Genomic DNA, 23168 nt, shown 5'->3' with positions numbered 1-23168 from the left:
GGGATTCATTTTGAATTGCTTTGACAAAAGCATCACATAGACCTGATGGGATGAATGGCTTCTATAAGACGTAGGAGCAGAAGTAGGCCATTCGGCCCATCGAGTCTGCTCCACCATACAATGAGATCATGGCTGATCTGATAATCCTCAACTCTACTTTCCTGCCTTTTCCCCCCTTACCCTTGATTCCCTTACTGATTAAAAATCTGTCTATCTCAGCCTTGAATATACTTAACAACCCAGCCTCTATGGTAAAGAATGCCACAGATTGACTACCCTCTGAGATAAGAAATTTCTCATCTCTGTTGTATGGTCCAATAACAGACCAATGTAACAAATATATAACGCATTTTATTGTGAAAATAGTTAATTCAACATAGATAATACATCTATTTCATAAAGTATTTTCTCAGGCATCTGTTGCATCATTATCTGTCTGAATCATTGCTAATTGGTTTAATTTGGCCAGGGTGGTTTTAAAAGTCTGGTAAGTTCCTCTTTCCTGGTTAAGAAGTCTCAATATTGAATTTACTCTGGCTGTAAGTGATGGTTTTGAACTTGTTTGGGAATTTAAGATGTTTTCCGTGTTTTTGATTCAAGTCCCTTGCAGCCAATCAATATGAAGACTGTAAAGACAAAATCAGAACGTAGAGAATCCCTGGGATATCACACCATACCTGGGATTTTGAACAAAGTTGTAAACAGTGTCTGATGTTTCTGTCGGCAAAATTAAGCTTTGGAACCACCATCCATATCCATGAATTTGTATGCACACAACCCGATTAGTCATTCACTTTCTCAGCTTTCCTATCTACAACGCTCACACATTTGTTGCCCTTTATGTAAAATCTCAAAGGTTTCCTAACCCACTCTCCTGCATAACCTATGCCAATGCGGCTCGTGGAGACAATATCTGCTCCACTTATTTTTCCGGGGCCAGGTTCCATCCAGATTTCAGTTCCTGTAGCCAAGTCCCCCCTATCAAAGGTCTTGGTGATATCTAACGCCTGGCACAGTTTCGAGGGTCCATTGCACAGCTCATGGTCTTTAAGGGGCTTTCCAGTGTCTTTCCTCCGCTTGCTGCGAAATTGCCTCATCGCATCCAGTCCCTGCAGAGGTTCCAGAGATCGCAGTAAAACGGCAGCGCCATCTCCCTGACTCGACACATTCAAGCAGAAATACACCCCGTAGATCTGATACACATACATGGTGCCCGGAGCCATAAACATAGCCCCATTCCTGGGAGTCTGCCTGCCCCCGCGGGAGTGGGACGCCTGGTCCTCGCCTCCCAGGTAGGCTTCAGTCTCCACTATCCTGCCTTTCACCTCACTACCATCCGGAAACTTTCGGACCATAACCTGGCCCAGAAACTCTTTGGCCAAAGTCACACAAGGCCGATTGAAGAAGCCCGCGGACAGCCTGCCGTCTGCCACTTGGGTAGTGAAATAGGCGCTGGAGACCGTCCCGGTCCCGGTCCCGGTCCCGGTCCCCGCTTCCTCCTCCTCCTCCTCCTGCCGCCGCCGCCCGGACTCCAGCTCCGCTCCCAGTCCAGGCTTCAGTTCGGCACATAACCCGCTCCTCGTCTCCAGCAGCCGAGCGGCCACAGGTCTCCTCTTCTTCGGCCCCATTGAAACAGGATTCAGTGCAGTGTCCGGTCCCGCAGGGTTACCAAGAGTTACCGGGGTTAGCAGCAGCTTGGAGCTGGCTGGAGGGGGTCTCTCACGCCCAGGGCTCAGGTGCTGCTTCCTTCCAGCAACATTACAGGCAGACAGAATGGCAACAGGAAGTTGTAACTGCTAAAGGCGCTCTTATACTTGAAGGGTCATGAGGACTGGAAACGTCAACTTTGTTCCTCTCCGCCGATGCTGCCAGATCTGTTGAGTTTTTCCTGGTAATTCTGTTTTTATTTTGGATTTCCAGCATCCGCAGTTGTTTTGTTTATATATATATATTCGATCTTATACTTCCCAGTCCCTAGTTGCTCAAATTCAGTGATTTCCAGCCTCCAGTGCTGTCAAGCCCTGGATGCTTTCCTGCTCCTCTCTCTCTCTCTCTCAAATTACTGATGCGTAGGGCATCTCCACCTCTGAATTTCTAATATACTCGGCCCCTAATGCTTCTTTAACAACATAATCCAGCCTGAGGCTCTTTCAGGCCCCCTGATTTAGACACCTCGAGTAGTCCCTGAATACTTTCACATCTGTCTGCCCTCTGGTGTTTCCCAATAAGCTTCATGCTGGTTGCATGGATAATAAATATAGGCTTTAAAAAACAGAAAGGCTTGTATTTATATAGCGCTTTTCACGACCTCTTAAAGCAGCTGATGACTAAAAAAGCTAGTGAACGGGGGGAATTAGTTAAGAAAGTAAATTGGCAGGAAATATAAAAACAAACAGCAAGAACTTCTTTGGGTATGTAAAAAAAAGTGGCTAAAGTGAGTGTGGGAGGATGTGACTGGAGAATTGATACTGGGGAACAGATAATTTAAACCAATATTTTGCATCGGTCTTCACGGTGGAGGACACTATAAACATCCCAAAGATATCAGATAAGCAAGGAAATAATGGAAGGAAAGATCTTGTAACAGTCACTATCACGAGGGACAAAGTATTTGACAAATTAATGGGACTAAAGACAGACAAATTACCAGGACCTGATGTCCTGGATCTAAGGGTTTTAAAGGAAGTGGCTGCAGAAATAGTGATGGCATTGGTCAAAATATTCCAGAACTCAATGGATTTCAGGAGGCTCCCAGTGGATTGGAAAATCACTAATGTGACACCTCTGTTCAAAAAGGGAGGGAGACAAAAAGCAGGAAACTATAGGCCAGTCAGCTGAACATCTGTCTTTGGGAAAATGCTGGAGTCCATTATTAGGAAAGAAATAGAAGGATATTTAGAAAAACTTAGTGCAATTAACGAAATCAAACAGAGTCAACTTGGTTTTGTGAAAGGGAAATCTTGTTTGACAAATTTGCTCGAGTTCTTTCAGGGTACAACAAGCAGAGTTGATAGGAGAACAGGTAGATGTAGTGGATTTGGATTTCCAGCATCCGCAGTTTTTTGTTTTTATCTCTTTGTTTAATTGACTGCCACTCCTCTTCAAGGAGTGCCTACCTTGAAGAAGTTTGGTTCCTCTCTGTGACAAGATTTCCGTATCTCTCTTTTGCCTTGTTCACCTTCATTGCTTTCCATTTCGCTCCTGGTGTTTGACAAGGTGTTTACTAAAACTCGCTTTCACAGCCATATCTCCTTTCTCAGTGACTGTCTCCGTCTCCGACTTACCCCACGTGGATTTCAACTGAAATTCCATCCCTCTTGTTTCGAACCCACCCAGGATTACAGGTATCGATCTTGAACTCCCTCCTCCATCCCCACCCCCTTTCTGTTTCTTCCCCATTCCTTTTTTTTCCAATAATTTATATAGATTTTTCTTTTCCCACCTATTTCCATTATTTTTAAATCTTTTATGCCCTGCTAGCCTTTCCACCCCATCCCCACTAGAGCTGTACCTTGAGTGCCCTACCATCCATTCTTAATTAGCACATTCATTTAGATAATATCACTACCTTCAACGCCTCTGTGTTCTTTTGTTCTTTTGTCTGTGACATCTTTTGATTATCTGCTCCTATCACTGCTTGCTTGTCCCTACAACCACCCCACCCCCCTAAACCATCCCCCCCACCCCACCTTAAACCAGTTTATATTTCACCCCTCTCCTTAGATTCACTCAGTTCTGTTGAAGGATCATGAGGACTCGAAACGTCAACTCTTTTCTTCTCTGCCGATGCTGCCAGACCTGCTGAGTTTTTCCAGTTAATTCTGTTTCCTTCTTGTTGGTTCCCTCGCCACCTGCCGCAGACCCAGTCTTGCAGCTATATCATTTAGGACTCGGCCAGCCTTATTCCTCAATGTTCTCTGGAGTCAACAGTTTCACATTCAGCTTCCATGTCCCCCTGCCAACCCTCTGGTCTTCCTGTAAGTGACAGTCAGCCAGTAGGAGGCACTGGTCAAAGAAGAACACCAGCTTGACATTGGTGAATCTGACCATGAGTGCTAGGGACACAATCAGGAAGTATACCCTGAAATGGACAGTCCCGTCTGGCCACAACCAGGTATATCTAAGCTGTGCTCCATCTGCAGGCTTGCTGAAGATGTCATGCGGTTTGACATCTTTCACTGTTTTTATCAGGAGCTTTTAGCCCTGCCAGATTGTCCAGCCACATCAATGATGCAGTTGCAGTCACCGCCCAGAAAGATCAGCCTTTATGTGGCCAACAGCAATGGGATCTACTGTAGGATGGCCAGCTGCTTGCTCTTTAGAGCCAGGGCGTGCACATTAATTAGTCTCAGGGGAGATTAATTTTGTACATTACGTCTGCTACTAGGAGGCGACCGCCCATCACCTCCTTAACTTTGGCGATGGTAAAGTTGCTTCCCTGCAGCAGGATACCCAGGCCGGAGGAGCGACAATCATTTCTTCCTGACTAGATCGATGGCTGGTGGGGCCACCTGCTGAGATGCGGTATCCCACACTCCTGCAGGAACAGCAAGTCAGCTTTGACATTGTCAAGGTAACCAAAGGTGGAAGCTCATCACAAAGTGGCTTTAATGCTTCACACATGAATGGAGGCAATTTGTAAACCCATTTTAAGATTTTAGATTACCAGGCCCAAAGCCCAAAGGTCTATCCAGTCCAAGTTGAAGTTCCGGGGTGTGCTCCTGCATACCTGTGGTGTTTGCACAGTCTCAGGGCTGAGATAACAATCCTGCTTTGCCCTGGGGGCATTGTGTTGACTGTGCGCCATCAGAGGGGTTGTGAACCCAGGGAGGTCTGGATTATCTTCAGTAGTATTGTTGTTGCACTCTGATGCTCATCTAGGGTGTTGCTGCTCCTGGTTTCCTGGAGCTGGGGCGTGTTGTTTGCATTGCATCTCCCAGTATCCCAGAGCTGGTGTGCGTCACTGCTGTCATTTTCACGGGTGTGTGGTGCATTGGCCACGTTGCTTCTCCCGCAGCTGGTGTTCCTGGGGCCCTTCGTCACCTGCACCGTTAGTCAGCTGGGGGCCCTTGAACTCCTTTGTCACCTTGGTGCTTTGCTGCTTTTTCTGTCGATCGCGGCCTTCTTATCCTTCCTCATCTGTGGAGGAACAGGTGCTGGTGTCTGTTTGGGATGTCAGCCACTCCTTACTGCTGCCACGCATAGCGGCTTTTCCCTTCTTTTGCGTTTCTCTCTTCAGGTTTTTTTCTTTTCACAGTTTGCCAGCCCCCTTCATGTTCTGCTATCTCCTCTTCCATTCACTCTTCCTTCTCAAGAGGAGGCAGAGGGCAGAGAGTTCTGGTCAATTTCGGTCATTCCTTTCACCAGTTCCTCATATACCTTGTCCTCTTTCACACTGTCTTATGCACCCAGGTCCTTGTCCTTGCTGGAGGGTGGGGCATGAACCTCCCTTACGGCAACCTTGTTTGTTGCTCCTCCTTTGATTATTTGATCATAGCTAGCACTGCGTTTTGAACAGGCCTTGTAAAGATGGCCAACTTCCCCACATAGGTTGCAGCACTTGCTCTCTTTACAGTCCTTTGTTACATTGCCTTCCCGCTTTCAGTTTCAACAGAAAGTGGCTCTGCAGTTAAAGGCCACATGTCGAGTTTTGCCCCAGATGCGGCACACTTGGGGCTGCCCCACGTACACCAAGTAGCATTGACTTCCTCCAATGGTGAAGCTGGAGAAGGGTGGAGGATGACTCCATTGGCTTCCTCCTTTAAGGTCACCGTGACCTGTCGTTTGTTCGTCCAAATGCCGAACGTGCCCTTGATTTCGTTGCTGTTTCCAGCCAACTCAATGTACCTGGTGATGAACATAAGCACCTCCAGCACAGGGAAATGGGGTTGTACATATGAATGGTGACCACCCGGTTTCGCTGTGATGACAAAGTAAACTAAGGCTCAGCAGTGAGGATGGACAGCGGCCCCTGGCTTCCTTTCTGTTTGAAAATCTTCAGAAGCTTGATGCATCCTGTGATGCTTTTAAAAGTGATGTCGAAATATCCACTGCTGGGGAAATCTTGCAGACAGAAGATATCCACGGCTTCAAATCCACAACACTCGAACTGTACCCGCTTAACAAAATAAGTCTGGTCCGTGGGCACACCATCCTCCGTCATCTTCACTGTCACCCTGACCACATTCCACACCCTCTGGCCTGGAGCTCGGGAATTTGCAGCAGCCACAGCTGTAAAGTTGAGTCATTACGATATTGATGTTAGACCCAAGCCAGTATTTGGCTTAGACAGCATGAAGATCCTCCAATAGCAGCATGAAGATCCTCCAATAGCAGCATGAGGATCCACCAATAGCAGCAGAACTCAAATGTTGTCTTCATCTCATTTTTCTTTGCACCGTTGTCGTCATTCCAAAGCCAGGATCGAGATCCACCATAAAATCTGAAGACTCGCAACTCGGAGCTTACAATTGATCTTAGGCAAAAGGCCGAGGAGTGGCTGTATAGTTCTTGTAGTGTAGGTGTTGCCTTCCATGCTGCAATGGGCTTTGTTTCACACTTCCAACATCTGTTCCTCCACTGTGAGCTGGAGGCTAACAGGGTTCACTGTGAGGAGGGGTGGACAGGACTTGAAGTGAGAGGCTGCAGATCCCAAGAGCACCTCCAGTAAGAGATCAGCCTCCTTTTTTGCGAATGTAGTATTGGCTAGGATCCATCTGGTAATCAGGATGAGATTCACCTCCCAGCCTTTGAACCACAGCTAAATAGTAAGTGCATATATGAAGAGATCTATTTTTACTAAGGCAGTTTTCCTGATATCACTGAACTTTTGCATTTTCCCCAGATCTGACAAACTTGGAAGACCACATCGACTCTAAAGGAGGTGCAGGAACAGAGGGACCTTGATGTATATGTACATAAGTCATTGAAGATGGCAGGGTTTATTAAGAGAGCAGTTAATAAAGCATATAGTATCTTAGGCTTTATTAATAGGGACATTGAGCACAAGAGTAAGGAGGTCATGTTGAACTTGTATAAGAAACTAGTTAGGCCTCATCTGGAGTACTGTGTCCAGTTCTGGGTGCCATACTTGAGGAAGGATGTGAAGGCTTTGGAGAGAGTACAGAAGAGATTCACCAGAATGATCCCCAAGATGAAGAACTGTAGCTACAAGGATAGATTGGAGCGGTCGGGACTGTTTTCCTTGGAGAAAAGAAGGCTGAGAGGAGACTTGATAGAGGTATTCAAGATCCTGAGGGGTATGGACAGGATAATAGTGAGAAGCTGTTCCTACTTAAGAGAACATCAAGAACTAGAAGACACAGATTCAAAATAATTGGCAAAAGAAGTACAAATGAAGTGAAGAAAAAATGTTTCACCCAGAGGATGGTTGAAGTCTGGAACAAACTTCCTGAGAGGTTGGTGGAGGCAGGTTCAATCTTTATTTTGGTTTCTGGCAAATTCACACCTATTTGCGGTCTCCTCTACATTGGAGAGACCAAATGTAAACTGGGCAACCGCTTTGCAGAACACCTGCGGTCTGTCCGCAAGAATGACCCAAACCTCCCTGTCGCTTGCCATTTTAACACTCCACCCTGCTCTCTTGTCCAAATGTCTGTCCTTGGCTTGCTGCATTGTTCCAGTGAAGCCCAACACAAACTGGAGGAACAACACCTCATCTTCCGACTAGGCACTTTGCAGCCTTCCGGACTGAATATTGAATTCAACAACTTTAGGTCCTGAACTCCCTCCTCCATCCCCACCCCCTTTCTGTTTCTTCCCCCTTTCTTTTGTTTTTTCCAATAATTTATATAGATTTTTCTTTTCCCACCTATTTCCATTATTTTTAAATCTTTTATGCCCCCCCCCCACTTCCACTAGAGCTATACATTGAGTGCCCTACCATCCATTCTTAATTAGCACATTCGTTTAGATAATATCACCACCTTCAACGCCTCTGTGTTCTTTTGTTCTGTTGTCTGTGATATCTTTTGATGATCTGCTTCTATCACTGCTTGTTTGTCCCTACAACCACCACCCCCCCACCAATTCTCTCCCCCCACCCAACCCCGCACCACCCCCCCCCCCCGACCTTAAACCAGCTTATATTTCACCCCTCTCCTTGGATTCACCCTGTTCTGCTGAAGGGTCATAAGGACTCGAAACGTCAACTCTTTTCTTCTCCACCAATGCTGCCAGACCTGCTGAGCTTTTCCAGGTAATTCTGTTTTTGTTTTGGATTTCCAGCATCCGCAAGTTTTTGTTTTTATCACACCTATTTGGTGTATTATTGCCACCTACTGTATCAGAAGAAGAAGTGCAATGCAATAAAAAAAGCTCTGAATTCTATGCGCTAATCCAGTGAAATATAAAAAAGATAACATGACTTTATTAGTATCACAATACCCAAATCTAAGAAGGCCAATCGAGTTATTCAAAAGCGAATTATATTGCTAACTGAAAAGAAAGAATGTACAAGCTTATGGGGATAAGGGAGGGAGTGGGACTAGGTAGAAGGCTCTTTCAGAGAGTCAGTACAGACATGATGGGCCAAATGGCCTCCTTCTGCACTGGAAAGATTCTATGACTCATTCTGTAACCTTCACACATGCAGCTTGGACCTTTGGGGCAGAGTTTTTTGGAGAACCTTGCAGTCTCTCCTCTGGAGCCGAAAGCGGGAAGGGACCCTGCTTCAGTGGAGTGGAATATTGCCACTGATGGCTGGTTAAGGACCATAATCTGATCCCCAAGAGCTGCCAGCCCAGTCAGAGGACCAATAGCTTGGCAGCTTCAATAGTGCCACAGCTAGAGGTAGCTAGTGCTGAGGGTCCAACCAGGGAGAGTGCACCTATATGGCGAGATGAGGTAGGCTTTGGGGAGGAAGCCAGGCCCTGACAGGCTCTGTCAATATGGGTGGGGTGGTGGGCAGGGAGGGATTGTATAGCACTGGTGGCTGTGTTGCCACTGGGAAGCCATTGCCACCAGTGGCCCCTCCATTGCCATGGAGCACCCTGGACCCCATTGGGAAGCTGCCAGTGTTTACCTGGTTGTCCCCATACCTGGTGGTGAGCCATCTCAACACTCTCCCTAGCCATATTGTCAGCTCTCCCACCACCCAGCCCATTGTCAATAAGATGGGAAAATTCAGCCTGTCGTTTAATATGAGCATAGTTTTTGTTTGCAAAGAGGGATGTCCTGCTCTATGGTGTCTCATGACAGGACCTCTAATGCCTCAGCTGAAAAGAAGGGAGTTTTCCTCATTGCACACATTTTCCAAGAAAATTATATGCATAACTCCTCCTATGGTGACATTCTTTTTGATTAATTGACAAAAATTAATTCACTTCATTCTAATGCAGAGCAGCAGCTCTTTACGAGCTACTGCCTCACTCACTCGCTCACCTCTGAGCCAATGGCATTAAAGATGTACTCTCCGATACAAATTTTCCATGTGCTAGCTTCAGCAATGGTGACCATGAAACTTTTAACAATTGTCATCAAAACCCATCTGGTTCACTAATATCTTTTAGGGGAAGGAATCTGCCATACTTACCTGGTCTGACCAATATGTGACTCCAAATCCACTGCAATGTGGTTGGTTCTTAATGCCCTCTGAAATGGCCTAGCAAGATGCTTGGTTGTACCAAATTGTTACAGAAAAGTCATAAAAGAATAAAACCAGATGGATCACCTAGCATCAACCTAGGCACCGGAAATAACAAAGACACAGCTAACCCTGCAAAGTCCTCCTTACCAATATTTGGGACCTTCTGCCAAAATTGGGAGAGCTGATCTACAGACTATCAAGCAACTCCCTGACATAGTCATACTTACTGAATCGTACTTATAACCAATGTCCCAGACACCACCATCACCAGCTCTGGGTATGTCTTGTCCCACTGGCAGGACAGACCCAGCAGAGGTGGCAGCACGGTGGTATACAGTCAGGAGGGAGTTGCCCTGGGAGCCCTCAATATTGACTCCAGATTCCATGAATTCTCATGACATCAGGTCAAACATAGGCAAGGAAACCTCCTGCTGATTGCCAACTACCGCCCTTCCTCAGCTGATGAATCAGTACTCTTCTATGTTTAGTGTTGGAAGAAGCTCTGAGTGTAGCCAGGGCACAGAATGCACTCAGGGTGGGAGACTTTAATGTGCATCGCCAAGAGTGGCTCCGTGGCACCACTACTGACCAAGTGGCCGAATCCTGAAGGGCACGGTTGCCAGATTGGGCCTGCGGTTCATGGTGAGGAAACCAACAGAGGGAAAAGCTAGACAAAAGCTAGATCTTGTCTTCACCAATCTATCTGTCGCAAATTCATCTGTGCACAACAGCATTGGTAAGAGTGATCACCGCTCAGTCTTTGTGGGGATTTGTGGGGATCCTGATGATACCGTACATTGTGCAGAGTGTGCAGGGCTACCTACTGAAAGTCTATAGAGTAATTGTCTCGCCCTCTCTGCTCTATGCATGCCTACTGTGTACAGTGTCATGCCACGAATCACTTTCATTCAAGCTGCCTTCGGAAGCTTCTGAAGATCAGATGGCAAGACAAAAATGCCAGACACTGAGGTGCTTACCTATAAGACCATACGACATAGGAGCAGAAGCAGGCCATTTGGCCAATTGAGTCTGCTCCACCATTTAATGAGATCATGGCTGATCTGATAATCCTCAACTGCACTTTCTTGCCTTTTCCCCATAACCCTTGATTCCCTTACTGATTAAAAATCTGTCTATCTCAGCCTTGAATACACTTAATGACCTAACCCCTACAGCCCTCTGCAGTAAAGAATCCCACAGATTCACTACCCCCTGAAAGAAGAAATTCCTCCTCATCTCTGTCTTAAATGGGTGACCCCTTACTCTGACATTATGCCCTCCGGTCTTAGAATCTCCCACAAGGAGAAACACCCTGTTAGCATCTATCCTGTTAAGCCCCTCAGAATCTTATATGTTTCAATAAGATCACCTCTCATCTTTCTAAACTCCAATAAGTACAGGCCCAACCTTCTCAACCTCTCTTCATAAGAAAGTCCCTCCTTCCCGAGATCAACCTAGTGAACCTTCTCTGGACTGCCTCCAACACCCAGTATACCTTTCCTCAGATAAGGGGACCAAAACTGTTCTCAATAATCTAGGTGTGGTCTAGCTAGTGCCTTGTATAGTTCTAGCAAGACTTCCCTATTTTTATACTCCATTCCCTTTGAAATGAAGGTCAACATTCCATTTACCTTCCCTATTACCTGCTGAATTTGTAAGCTAGCTTTTTGTGATTCATGCAGGAGGACCCCCAAATCCTTCTGTGCTGCAGCTTTCTTCAATCTTTCTCCATTTAAATAATATTCCGTTTCTCTATTCTTCCTGCCAAAGTGCAGAACCTCACATTTTCCCACATTGTATTCCATCTGCCAAGTTTTTGCTCACTCACTTAAACTGTCTATATTCCTCTGTAGACTCTTTGTGTCACCCTCAGCACTTGCCTTCCCACCTATTTTTGTATCATCTACAAACTTGGCAATAGTACATTCACTTCCTTCATCCACGTCATTAATACATGTTGTAAATAATTGAGGCCCCAGCACTGATCCCTGTGGTGCTCCACTAGTTACAGGTTGCCACCCTGAAAATGCCCCCCTTATCCCAACTCTATCTTCTTTAGTTAGCCAATCCTCTATTCATGCAAATATACTACTTGCAACACCATGGACTCTTATCTTATTAAGTAGCCTTATGTGCAGTACCTTATCAAACGTCTTTTGGAAATCCAAATATAATACATCTACTGGTTCCCCTTTATCTATCCTGCTTTTTACCTCCTCAAAGAATTCTAATAAATTCGTCAGGCATGATTTCCCCTTCATGAAGCCATGCTGACTCTGCTTGATTAGATTATGCATTTCTAAATGCTCTGCTATTACACCCTTTATAATGGACTCTAACATTTTTCCAATGACAGATGTTAAGCTAATTGGCCTATAGTTACCTATTTTGTCTCCCTCCACTTTTGAATAAGGGTGTTTCATTGGCAGTTTTCCAATCCTCTGGGACTATTACAGAATCTAAGGATTTTTAGAAGATTACTATCAGTGCATCCACTATCTCTGTAGTTACTTTCTTTAATATCCTAGGAAGCAACCCAACAGGTCGAGGGGACTGATCGGCCTTTAGCCCTGTTAGTTACCCTAGTACTTTTTTTCTATTGATGAGGTTATTGTATTTATTTCCACTTTCCCTCCTTTTGCCCCTTGATTATTTAGTATTTTTGGAATGCTATTAGTGTCTTTTACCATGAAGACTGATGCAAAGTATTTATTCAACTCCTCTGCCATTTCCTGGTTCCCCATTATTATTTCCCCAGCCTCATTCTCTAAGGGGCCTATATTCACTTTGGCCACTCTCTTCCTTTTTATATATTTAAAGAAGCTCCTTTTGTTTGTTTTTATATTACTTGCTAGTTTGCCCTCAAAGTTTATCTTCTCCTTCTTTAATTTTTTTTGGTCATCTTCTGTTGTTTTTTAAAACTTTTCCAATCCTCTGGTTTACCACTAATCTTTGCCACTTTGTATGTTTTTCTTTCAATCTGATACCATCCTTAACTTCCTTGGTTAACCATGGTTGGTTTATCCCCTTCCTTGAATCCTTCTTCCTCACTGGGATATATCTTTGTTCAGAGTCATGAACTATTTTCTTAAACACCTACCATTGTTCACCAATCATCTTTTCTGCTAAACTCCTTTCCCAGTCCACTCCAGCCAACTCTGCTCTCATTCTTTTGTAATTACCCTTATTTAAGTTTAGCACAGTTGTTTCCAACCCAAGTTTCTCACTCTCAAACTGAATGATAAATTCTACCATGTTATGGTCACTGTTTCCTAGGGGATCTTTTACTCTGAGATCATTTATTAAACCTGCCTCATTACACATTACCACACCCAAAATAGCCTGATCCCTGGTTGGATCCACAACATATTGTCCTAGGAAACTGTCCTGATTACACTCTACGAATTCTTCCTCGTGGCTACCTCTGTCAATTTGATTTTTCCAATCTATATGAAGATTATATTCACTCATGAATAATCTACTGACTTTTTTACATGCACTCATTATCTTATGATTTATTGTCCATCTTACAATATAGCTACTCTTAGGGGGTCCTATAGACTACTCCCACCAGTGTCTTCTTCCCCTTATTATTTCTTACATCCAGCCATATGGATTCTAAATCTTCCGATCCAAGATCATATCTTGCTATCATATTTATTCCATTTCTTATTAACAGAGCTACCCCACCACCCTTTCCTTCCAGCCTGTCCTTTTGAAAAGTCACATACCCCTGAATATTTAGTTCCCAGCTTTGAGTCACCCTGAGCTGCATCTTTTGGTTGGTGAGTGGGGGCGGGGCCTGCTCGCTGACGCATAAAATGACGCGGGATGACGTCTGGTGTGCGTTCTGATGTCACCCCGCGTCATTTAGATTCTCAGTTCGGTGGGCAGGCAGCTCAATCAGCTGGTGGTCAGGTGAAGAGCCCAGGCGGCCTTCAGATAAAACATGAAACCTCACCCACGGGTGGGATCAGGTTTCATGAGGGTATTAAATTTTATATAAAATGTTTAAATAAAAGAAATTGATATGTCTCAGCTCATGTGACAGTGTCACATGATGGAACAAGTCAGGAAAATATTTTCTGCCTTTGATGAAATTTTGAATCTTGAGCCGATCTCCCTGAGGCAGCACTTAGCCTCAGGGAGATCTCTGTGCTCTTCTGTGTGCATGCATGACAGAGCACACTCCCTGCTCAGGGAATCCCTCCCCCACTGCACAGGGAGCGCACAGTGCTTCCATGTGGATGTCACGATGGGCGGGCCTTAATTGGCCCCCACGACCTAGGGCACTGATTGGGAAGCCGCCCACTCCTGTGCAAACCGCCCCCCCCCCCCCCCCCCGCCACCCCGCCACCCTCCCCACTGACAGGGAGAAAAACCTGCCCCATGTCTCCATAGTGGATTTAAGATCAAACCCATTAACCTCTATTTGTGCCATTAATTCATTTATCTTGTTCTGAATACTATGTGCGTTTAAGTAAAGAGTCATTAATTTTGCCTTTTAACCATTTTTCCTCCTTTGACCCTATTTTCTGTTGGTTTTTCTGTTTGCACATTCTGCCCCTTCCTGTCACACTCTGGGAATCATTACCTAAATTGCCCTGCAATGCTGCCATATCCATTTGCTTTGTTAGCGTACATATCCCCTCTCCAGAACCCTCCCTGCCTCTATTTAATTTAAAGCCCTCTCTGCAGCCCTAGTTATTCGATTCGCCAGGACATTGATCCCAGCATAGTTAAAGTGAAGCCCATCCTACAGGAACAGCTCCCTCCTCCCCCAATACTGGTGTCAGTGCCCCATGAACTGGAACCCATTCCTCTCACACCAATCACTGAGCCATGCACTTAACTCTTTGACCTTATTTACCCTGTGCCAGTTTGCCAGTGGCTCAGTAACAATCCCGAGATTATTACCTTGCAGGTTCAGTTTTTTAATTTAGCTCCTAACTGTTCATATTCTTTCAGCAGAACTTCCTTTCTAGTCCTATCAAAGTCGTTGGTACCAACATGGATGATGACAACTGGATCCCTCCCCTCCCACTCCAAGTTTCTCTTCAGCCCTGAGGAGATGTCCTTAAACCTGGCACCAGGCAGGCAACACAGTCTTTGGGACTCACGTTTATGGCTGCAGAGAACAGTATCTATCCCCCTAATTATACTGTCCCCTCCCACTACTACATTCCTATTTCCTCCCCCCACTTGAATGGCCTAAGCTGGCATGCCAAGCACCCACACCATATTGAAATAGCCACAAATGAGTTGGGCTGGTCATGTAACCAGAATGCCTGATACTCGCTTTTGAAGCATATCTTTTATGGAGAGCTTGATTATGGTATGTATTCTTATGGCAGTCGGAGGAAGAGGACACTCTGAAGGATTTACTTAGGAGTTTTGATATTGTCTTTGAGTCCTAGAAGAAGCTCACCTAGGATCGCTGCATCTGGCACAATCAAGTGAAAGATGGTACAGCCCCCTTCGAAAGCAAGCAGATATCAGAGGCAGAGAGAAAATGCAAGGAGAGAAAACCTTGAGCCATCAACTCATCCAAAACTCAATTGCCTGCAGTGTCCTGTCCTTTTTATAGCAAAACCTTCCGGGCACAGATCAACCTTAGCAGTCACCTACGTAGCCACTGGAACCCTAACAGATGATAAACAAGGTTGTCTTTGCCCTGAAAAGACAACAAGAGGGAGAGAAGACCCTCCAACGTCGTGTGTGGCACTACCACCATGCTAAATGGGATAGATTCAGAACAGATCAAGCAACTCAAAACTGGGCATCCATGAATCAGTGTGGGCCATCCGCAGTAACAGAATTATAATTTATATGACACAGCTAATGGTAAATGCTGAGCTGCTCAAATCCCAAAGGGAAACTTGAAACAACTGCCACAACCTTTTTGCAATTTTTATATATTTCTAGATGTGGGCTTTGAATTCAGTAAAAAGAACACAACCAAGTCTTATAGGTTTCTTACAAAACTAAATTAAGCCTTTAGTAATAGAATAAATGATTTTAAGCACATAGATAGATCTACAAATTATTACTATGATAACTTCTAAATCCCTTAATCAATGTAACCCCCTCCCCTACTCCTCCCCCCACAACCCCCCCCCCCCCCCCCCCCCCCCCCCCCCCCCACCCCACCACCCAAATTATACCTCCATTAAGGCAACAGTAAAATATATAGATTTAAACAGACAAGTCAAAGTATACACCCTGGACAGTCAAATTCAAAGTGAGTTTTCTCAGCTTTGGAAAGGGAGAAGAGTTGGTCTAAGACTAGTATCTTAAACTTAAATAAGGGCAACTATGTGGGGATGAAAGCTGAGCTAGCTTGAAGTGAACTGGGAAACTAGGCTCGAGGATAGATCAATAGAGAAGCAGTGGCAGACATTTAAGGGGATATTTCAGAGTATTTAGAATAAGTACATTCCTACTATAAATAAAATTTCTAAGGGGAGTACCTACCATTTGTGGTTAAGTAGAGCTGTTAAGGAAAGCATCAAACTTAAGGAAAAAGCAAACAACTCTGTAAAGATGAGTGGCAGGACAGATGATTGGACAGAATATAAAGAACGGCAGAGAATGACTAAAAGGTTAATCAGGAGAAAGAAATTAGAATATGAGAGGAAGCTAGCTAGAAATGTAAAAAATGGATAGCAAGAGTTTCTTCAGGTATTTAAAAAGGAAAAGAGTAAGTAAAGTGAACGTTGGTCCGCTAGAGAGTGACAGTGGCAGTTAATAGTAGATAATAAGGAAATGGAAGATGAAATGAAAAATATTTTGTTTCCCTGTTCACTATAGAGGATACGAAAAACATTCCAGTAATAGCTGCAAATCAGGAGGTGAACGGGAAAGGAACTTGGTGAAATTGAAATCACTAGGGAAATGGTACTGAGCAAATTGATGGGGCTGCAGGCTGGCAAGTCTCTGGGTCCCAATGGATTACATCCTCAGGTCTTAAAAGAGGTGGCTAAAGAGGTATTCGATGTGCTGGTGTTAATTTTGAAAAATTCGCTGGATTCTGGAAAGATTCCATCAGATTGGAAAGTAGCAAATGTAACCCCTCTGTTCAAGAAGGAGGGAGGCAGAAAACAGGAAACTATAGGCCAGTTAGCTTGATATCCACCGTGGGGCAGTTATTAAGATCGATCATCAGGGAGGTTATAGCTGGGCACTTAGAAGAGCTCAAGGCAATTGGGAAGAGTCAGCATGGTTTTGTGAAAGGAAAATCATGTCAACCAATTTATCGGAGTTTTTTGAAGGAGTAACATGCACAGTGGATAATGAGAAGTCTGTAGATGTGCTGCACATAGATTTCCAGAAAGCATTTGGTAAGGTGCCATATCAATGATTATTACAGAAAATAAAAGTGCATGGTGTAGTGGATAACATATTAGCATGGATAGAAGATTGGCTGGCTGGCAGAAAATAGTGAGTATGCATAAATGGGTCTTTTTCTGATTGGCTGGATGTAATGAGCGGAGTCCTACAGGGGTCTATACTTGGGCCTCAACTTTTTACGATTTACATCAATAATTTAGATGAGGGGAGTGAAGACATGGTAGTTAAATTTGCAAATGACACAAAGGTAGGAAAGTATGTTGTGAAGAGGTCATGAGGCGGTTGCAGATGGATATAGATAGGTTGAGTGAGTGGGCAAAGATCTGGCAAATGGAGTTTAATATGGGAAAATGTGAAGTTGTTCACTTTGGCAGGAAGAACAAAAATGCAGAGTATTAATTAAATGGAGAACGGCTGCATAATTCTGAGGTGCAGAGGGATCTAGGCGTTCTGGTACATGAGTCACAAAAAGTTAGTATGCAGGCACAGCAAGTAATTACAAAGGCTAATGGAATGCTACCCTTTATTAAGAGAGTGATTGAACATAGAAGTAAGGATATTATGCTTGAGTTATACAAAGCGTTGGTGAGACCGCACCTCGAATATCGTGTGCAGTTTTGGTCTCTTTATTTAAGGAAGGATGTAAATGCATTGGAGGCGTTCAAAGGAGGTTTACTAGATTGATACCTGGAATAAGTGGGTTGCCTTATGAGGAAAGGTTGGACAGACTGGGCTTGTTTCCAGTGGAGTGTAGAAGAGTGAGGGGTGATTTGATTGAAGTATACAAGATCCTGAATGGCCTTGACAAGGTGGACATCGAAAGGATGTTTCCTATTGTGGGTGAGTCCAGAACTAGTGGGGGCACTGTTTTAAAATTAGGGGTTGCCCTTTTAGGGCAGGGATGAAGAGAATTTTTATCTCTCAAAGGGTTGTGCAACTTTGGAATTCTCTGCCTCAGAAGATGGTGGAGGCGGAGTCATTGTATGTTTTTAAGGCAGAGGTAGATAAATTCTTGTTAGGCAAGGGAATCAAAGGTTATCGGAGTTAGATGGGAATGTGGAACTCAAAACACCAGAAGATCAGCCATGATCTTATTGAATGGTGGAGCAGGCTCGAGGGGCCAAATGGTCTACTCCTGTTCCTATTTCTTATGTTCTTAACAAAACTACTAGCTGTAGCTTTCCTGTCTGCCTTCAATTTTATCACTTGCTGTGATATCTTTAAATGTTCCCTATCCAACTCACATGCTCTGTCCAATCTCACTCTGAAGTTTGTCATGAAGAGATATTAATGTCTATAATGTTACTGGAAATTATTTTTAGAATGGAATTGTAGTGGTGTCTGTGTCTGTATGTGTGATAATTGGATTAAAGCCAGCTAGTCTGGGTGCTTTGATATATAATAGTTTGAGATGTTAATTGGATAAACAGTAAGGAGAATTGAAGGTAAAGTGTTATTTTGCCTTTGTTGAATAAAGTACTCAAGAGTGGGAGTAAAATCTCGCACCTAGCTGGGAGATGCCAAGCAATGTGTTTATATTACTAACAAAAATAGCGGGACGTAAATGTTATTGTTAGGAGATGTGATGTTAAAACCCTAGGATACCATGGAAAATTTATATTCAAAGGGGAGGCTAGGTATAAACAGAAAGGAGTTTGTGTGTGTAAGGCAGAAGCATTTAAGATCTAACCAGCCTATAAGCCTCCCACTGTGTCTGCAAGGAACCAAATTGCAAGGAACCTCATTTTTAACTCGAAAGGTCAAATGTGCTTTGCCTGGTATCTGTTTACAATCAATGGGTTATTGTTGCATTGGTGAAGATTTACCAGGGAGTCATTAATTTGGGGATTTGTTTAAAAGTTATTATGGTAGTAATTTGTAAACATGTGCATGTGTTTAATATGTTGTTAAATTAATGAATATTGAGGAGATCTAAATTTAGTTTTATATAAAAAAATCTCTTGAGGCTTGGTGGTCTTATTTCTGAATTCAGAGCTGTATCTCAAATACCAGTGGGAGTCATTCAAAAAGAAAATAGTGAGAATTCAGTGCCAACATGTTCCCATAAAGGTGAAGGGCAGGACCAACAAGTCCAGGGAACCCTGGATGTCAAGGGATATAGAGGATTGGATCAGGTACAAAAAAGGAGGCTTATGGCAGATACAGAGGGCTGAAAACAGCAGAAGCCCTAGAGGAGTATAGAATTTGTAGGGGGGTACTTAAAAAAGTAATTAGAAGAGTGAAGAGGGGGCATGACAAAACACTGGTGGGCAAGATAAAGGAAAATCCTAAGGCATTTTATAAATATATTAAGGGCAAGAGGATAACCAGGGAAGGAGTAGGGCCCATTAGGGATCAAAGTGGCAATCTGAGCGTGGAGCTGGAGGATGTAGGTGAGATTTTGAATGATTACTTTGGAGAAGGACGATGTAGGTGTAGAAATCAGGGAGGGAGTCTGATATACTTGAACAAATTAGCATTGAAAGGGAGGAAGTATTAGCGGTTTTAGGGGGCTTAAAAGTGGATAAATCCCCGGGCCTGGATGAGATGTATCCCTGGCTGCTATGTGAGGCAAGGGAAAAGATTTCAGGGGCTTAGACATTAATTTTCAAATCCTCTCTGGCCACAGGAGAGGTGCCAGAGGACTGGAGGACAGTGAAATGTAGTGCCATTATTCAAGAAGGGTAGTAGGGATAAACCAGGTAATTACAGGCCAGTGAGTCTAACATCAGTGGCAGGGTTACTGTTGGAAAGGTCCTGAGGCACAGGATTAATCTCCACTTGGAGAGGCAGGGATTAATCAGGGATAGTCAGCATGGTTTTGTCAGGGGGAAGATCCTGTCTAACAAATTTGCTTGAATTTTTCGAGGAGGTGACTAGTTGTGTAGATGAGGGTAGTGCAGTTGATGTAGCCTACATGCACTTCAGCAAAACTTTTGACAAGATCCCAGATAAGAGAGTGATCAAGAAGGCAAAGCCTGTGGGATCCAGGGCAATTTAGCAAATTGGATCCAAAATTGGCTTAGTGGCAGGACGCAGAGGAGAATGGTTGAAAGTTGTTTTTGCAAGTGGAAGCCAGTGACAAGTGGTGTACCTCAGGGATCGGTGCTGGGACCTTTGCTGTTTGTAGTGTACATTAATGATTTAGATGTGAATATAGAAGGTATGATCAGTAAGTTTACAGATGACATAAAAATTGGGTGTTGTACATAACGAGGAGGAAAGCCTTAGATTACAGATGGGCTGGTAAGTTGGGCAGAGCAGCAGCAAATGGAATTTAACCTTGAGAAGTGTGAGGTGATGCATTTTGGGAGGATTAACACGACAAGGGAATACACAATGAACTGTAGGACCCTAGGAAGTACAGAGGATCAGAGGGACCTTGATGTACATGCCCATAGACCCCAAAAGGCAGCAGTGCAGGTAAATAAGGTGGTTAAGAAGACATGTGGCCTTTATTAGCAGTGACATTGAATTTAAGAGCAGGGAGGTTATGTTGGAGCTGTATAAAACTCTTGTTAGGTCACAGCTGGAGTACAGTGTGCAGTTCTGGTCGCCACACTACAGGAAGGATGTGATTGTACTGGAGATAGTGCAGAAGAGATTCACCGGGATGTTGCCTGGGCTTAAATTATTTTATTCCCAAACTGTTCATTACTTCCTTTTATAGCTGTGACATAAAATTTGAACTTTGACCTGATTGTATTTCCTTAGGTTAACCATATCTTGTAAAAAGGTAGTTAACTTTTCCACAATCTTCTTTTTTGTAATGTTTCTCAAAGGTTTCGCTTCAGGAAATCTGGTAGACACATCATTATTGTCAGTAAGTACTGATTTCCACTTTTCGTCTTAAGGAAGGGTCCTACATAATCAGCCATGACCCTAGTAAAAGGTTCTTCAAATGCTGGAATTGGAATTAAAAGTGCCGGCTTAATCACTGCTTGTGGTTTCCCTATCACCTGACATGTGTAAGATGTTCTGCAGAATTTGACTACAGCCCTTTGCACGCTATGCAATCCAGGCCAAAAAAATGGTTTTTTATCTTTGCCTATGTCTTTCTAATTCCTAAATGTTCCCCATTGGAATTTCATGAGCAATTTTCAGAATCTCATTTCTATTTCCAAATGGTATCATAATCTGATGCACCTCTCTTCAGCTTTTATTTTCTGAAGTATGATACTGCCTCCATTTCTGCATTAAAACATTACCCTTAATGTAATAGCATTCTGGGATACACCTTGCCTGTTTCTGAGTAAGCTATCTGATATAACTGTTTTATTTGCAAATCCTTTTTCTGTAACTCCACTAACTGCTTTGAGTTAAACACCTCAGCTGCACTGTTGTCCAGAAAGACCACTGCCTGTGCCTCCGCAATTTTCACTGACCTCCCACAATAGTCCTGGATGCATCTTGCTCGGTCCCGGCACCCCATCAACCCCAAGTACCGACAGCTCCTCCCTATCAATTCCAAACCCTTCTAGTGACTGAGCTTCCTCTTCTGTCACTATGGCCTGGGCAACGTCTACCTGAAAGGCAAAAGCAGATGCAAAGCATTCATCCAACATCTCAGCCATGCCCCCTGTCTCCACATGCAAATCCCTCCCGGTCCCCAATCGAACCAACTCCTCCCCCAACCACCCCTCTACCATAGACGTGCTTATAGAATACTTCGGAATTTCCCTCCATGATAGTTGGCAGTCCCTTCTCATAATCCTTCCCCATTTCTTGCATTTTCCCCTTCACATCTCCTCTGACCCTTCCATATCCAGCCCGGCTCTCAACCCTATCTGCTATGCGACACCTGTCATAAGCACTCTCCTTCTTCCTTAACTCAATTTCCATCTCCTTTGTCATCCAGGGCACCCTGGACCCCTCTGCCCCAAGCCTCCCCCCTGAGGGAACACACCCCGATTGTGCCCAAACCATCTCCTCTTGAAGGTAGTCCATTGCCCAGCCACCATCCTTCCTGCCAACCCCCAGTTCCAGTCTATCCGACCCAGCTCCGTTCTTACCCTTTTGAAGTCTGCTCTCTGCCAGTCGACTATTTCTACTCTGTATTGACCAATGTCACTCTCCACTATCATCCCAAACCCCATGATTCAATGATCACTGTCCCTCAAATGCTCCCCCACCTTCACCCGATCTACCCGGCACACCTCTATAGATCTTAGAAATCCTTCCTTCCTACACACAACCTCATCTTCTTTATACAGATTTCCCCTTTGAATGCAAATTCCCATTGTTTCACTATGTCTTTGGGCTTTACCTCTCTAATAATAAAAATCTATCATGGTACCAATTTTACCAGTAATCCTTGGGAAAAATAAACACAGGCCAGAATTTTTAGCTTGTCAGGTGGGCGTGTGCCCAGCCCGAATGAGGGTAAAATGACACGCGATGATGTCAGATGAGCGTCTCAATGTCATTGTGCACTCATGCGATATTTTGGTCAGCGGGCATGTGTGGGGGGTCAGCAACAATTACCAGGCCAATTAAGGCCATTAAAGTCCCAACTGAGTTAAATTTTTCACTGCCCACCTAACCTTACAGTTGGCAGGCAGGCAACAAGGCCAAGCAGCCTTTGGGTGTTTTAGGAAGCCCCCATCCACAGGCGGGATGAGGCTTCTGACAGCTATTGAAAATTAAATAAAAATGTAAACATTTCATTAACAATAGGCCCCTGCTTATGTGACAGAGTCACATGAGGGGATACATTTTTTTACAATTTAAAGTACTTTATTTTTATTTCTTAAAATCTTCATCTCCCTGAGGCAGCTCTATGCCCCAGGAAGTGTTTCCTATGTGCACCTGCATACACAAATTTCAAAGTTTTCCCTCCTCCCCCCACCATACACAGGCAGTGCTGAGAGCTGCAGTGTGCGTTTCACACTGGGTGGGCCAGAATTGGCACGTCAGCATGAAATTGTGTTCGGGCCCCAATCGCGGACAGTGGTTGGCTTCCTGAACGCCTCTGCCCACCCTCTCCGAGCCTGCCCAACGAGGGCAAAATCCTGGCCACTGTTTCTTAACTTCTCCTGGCTAGGTGTAACATTTCATCCCCTCTTTTAAACTTAATCTGGTTTATTCAAAAATGCAAATGTTCCCTTCACACCTCAGGTTCGAAAACTTCCCCCATGTTTACCTATTTAACATTTCAAACTTAGCTTGTCTTCTGATACATCAAAGCCTTTAGACCAGCTGCCTTTAATTC

General features: G+C 44.2%; 1 protein-coding gene across 1 annotated transcript; it reads right to left on the bottom strand.

Moving 5' to 3' along the window:
• Nucleotides 1-331: 331 nt before the first annotated feature.
• On the bottom strand, nucleotides 332-1788 carry mpg (N-methylpurine DNA glycosylase). The gene has a single exon (XM_041188203.1). It carries the CDS (start codon nucleotides 1626-1628, stop codon nucleotides 783-785), a length of 846 nt encoding a protein of 281 aa, XP_041044137.1. The 5' UTR covers nucleotides 1629-1788; the 3' UTR covers nucleotides 332-782.
• Between the last annotated feature and the right edge of the window lie 21380 nt (nucleotides 1789-23168).

Source organism: Carcharodon carcharias, chromosome 5 (genome assembly GCF_017639515.1).
Source record: "Carcharodon carcharias isolate sCarCar2 chromosome 5, sCarCar2.pri, whole genome shotgun sequence".
NCBI classification, from domain to species: Eukaryota; Metazoa; Chordata; class Chondrichthyes; order Lamniformes; family Lamnidae; genus Carcharodon; species Carcharodon carcharias.
This window is presented reverse-complemented; position numbering and strand designations above follow the sequence as displayed.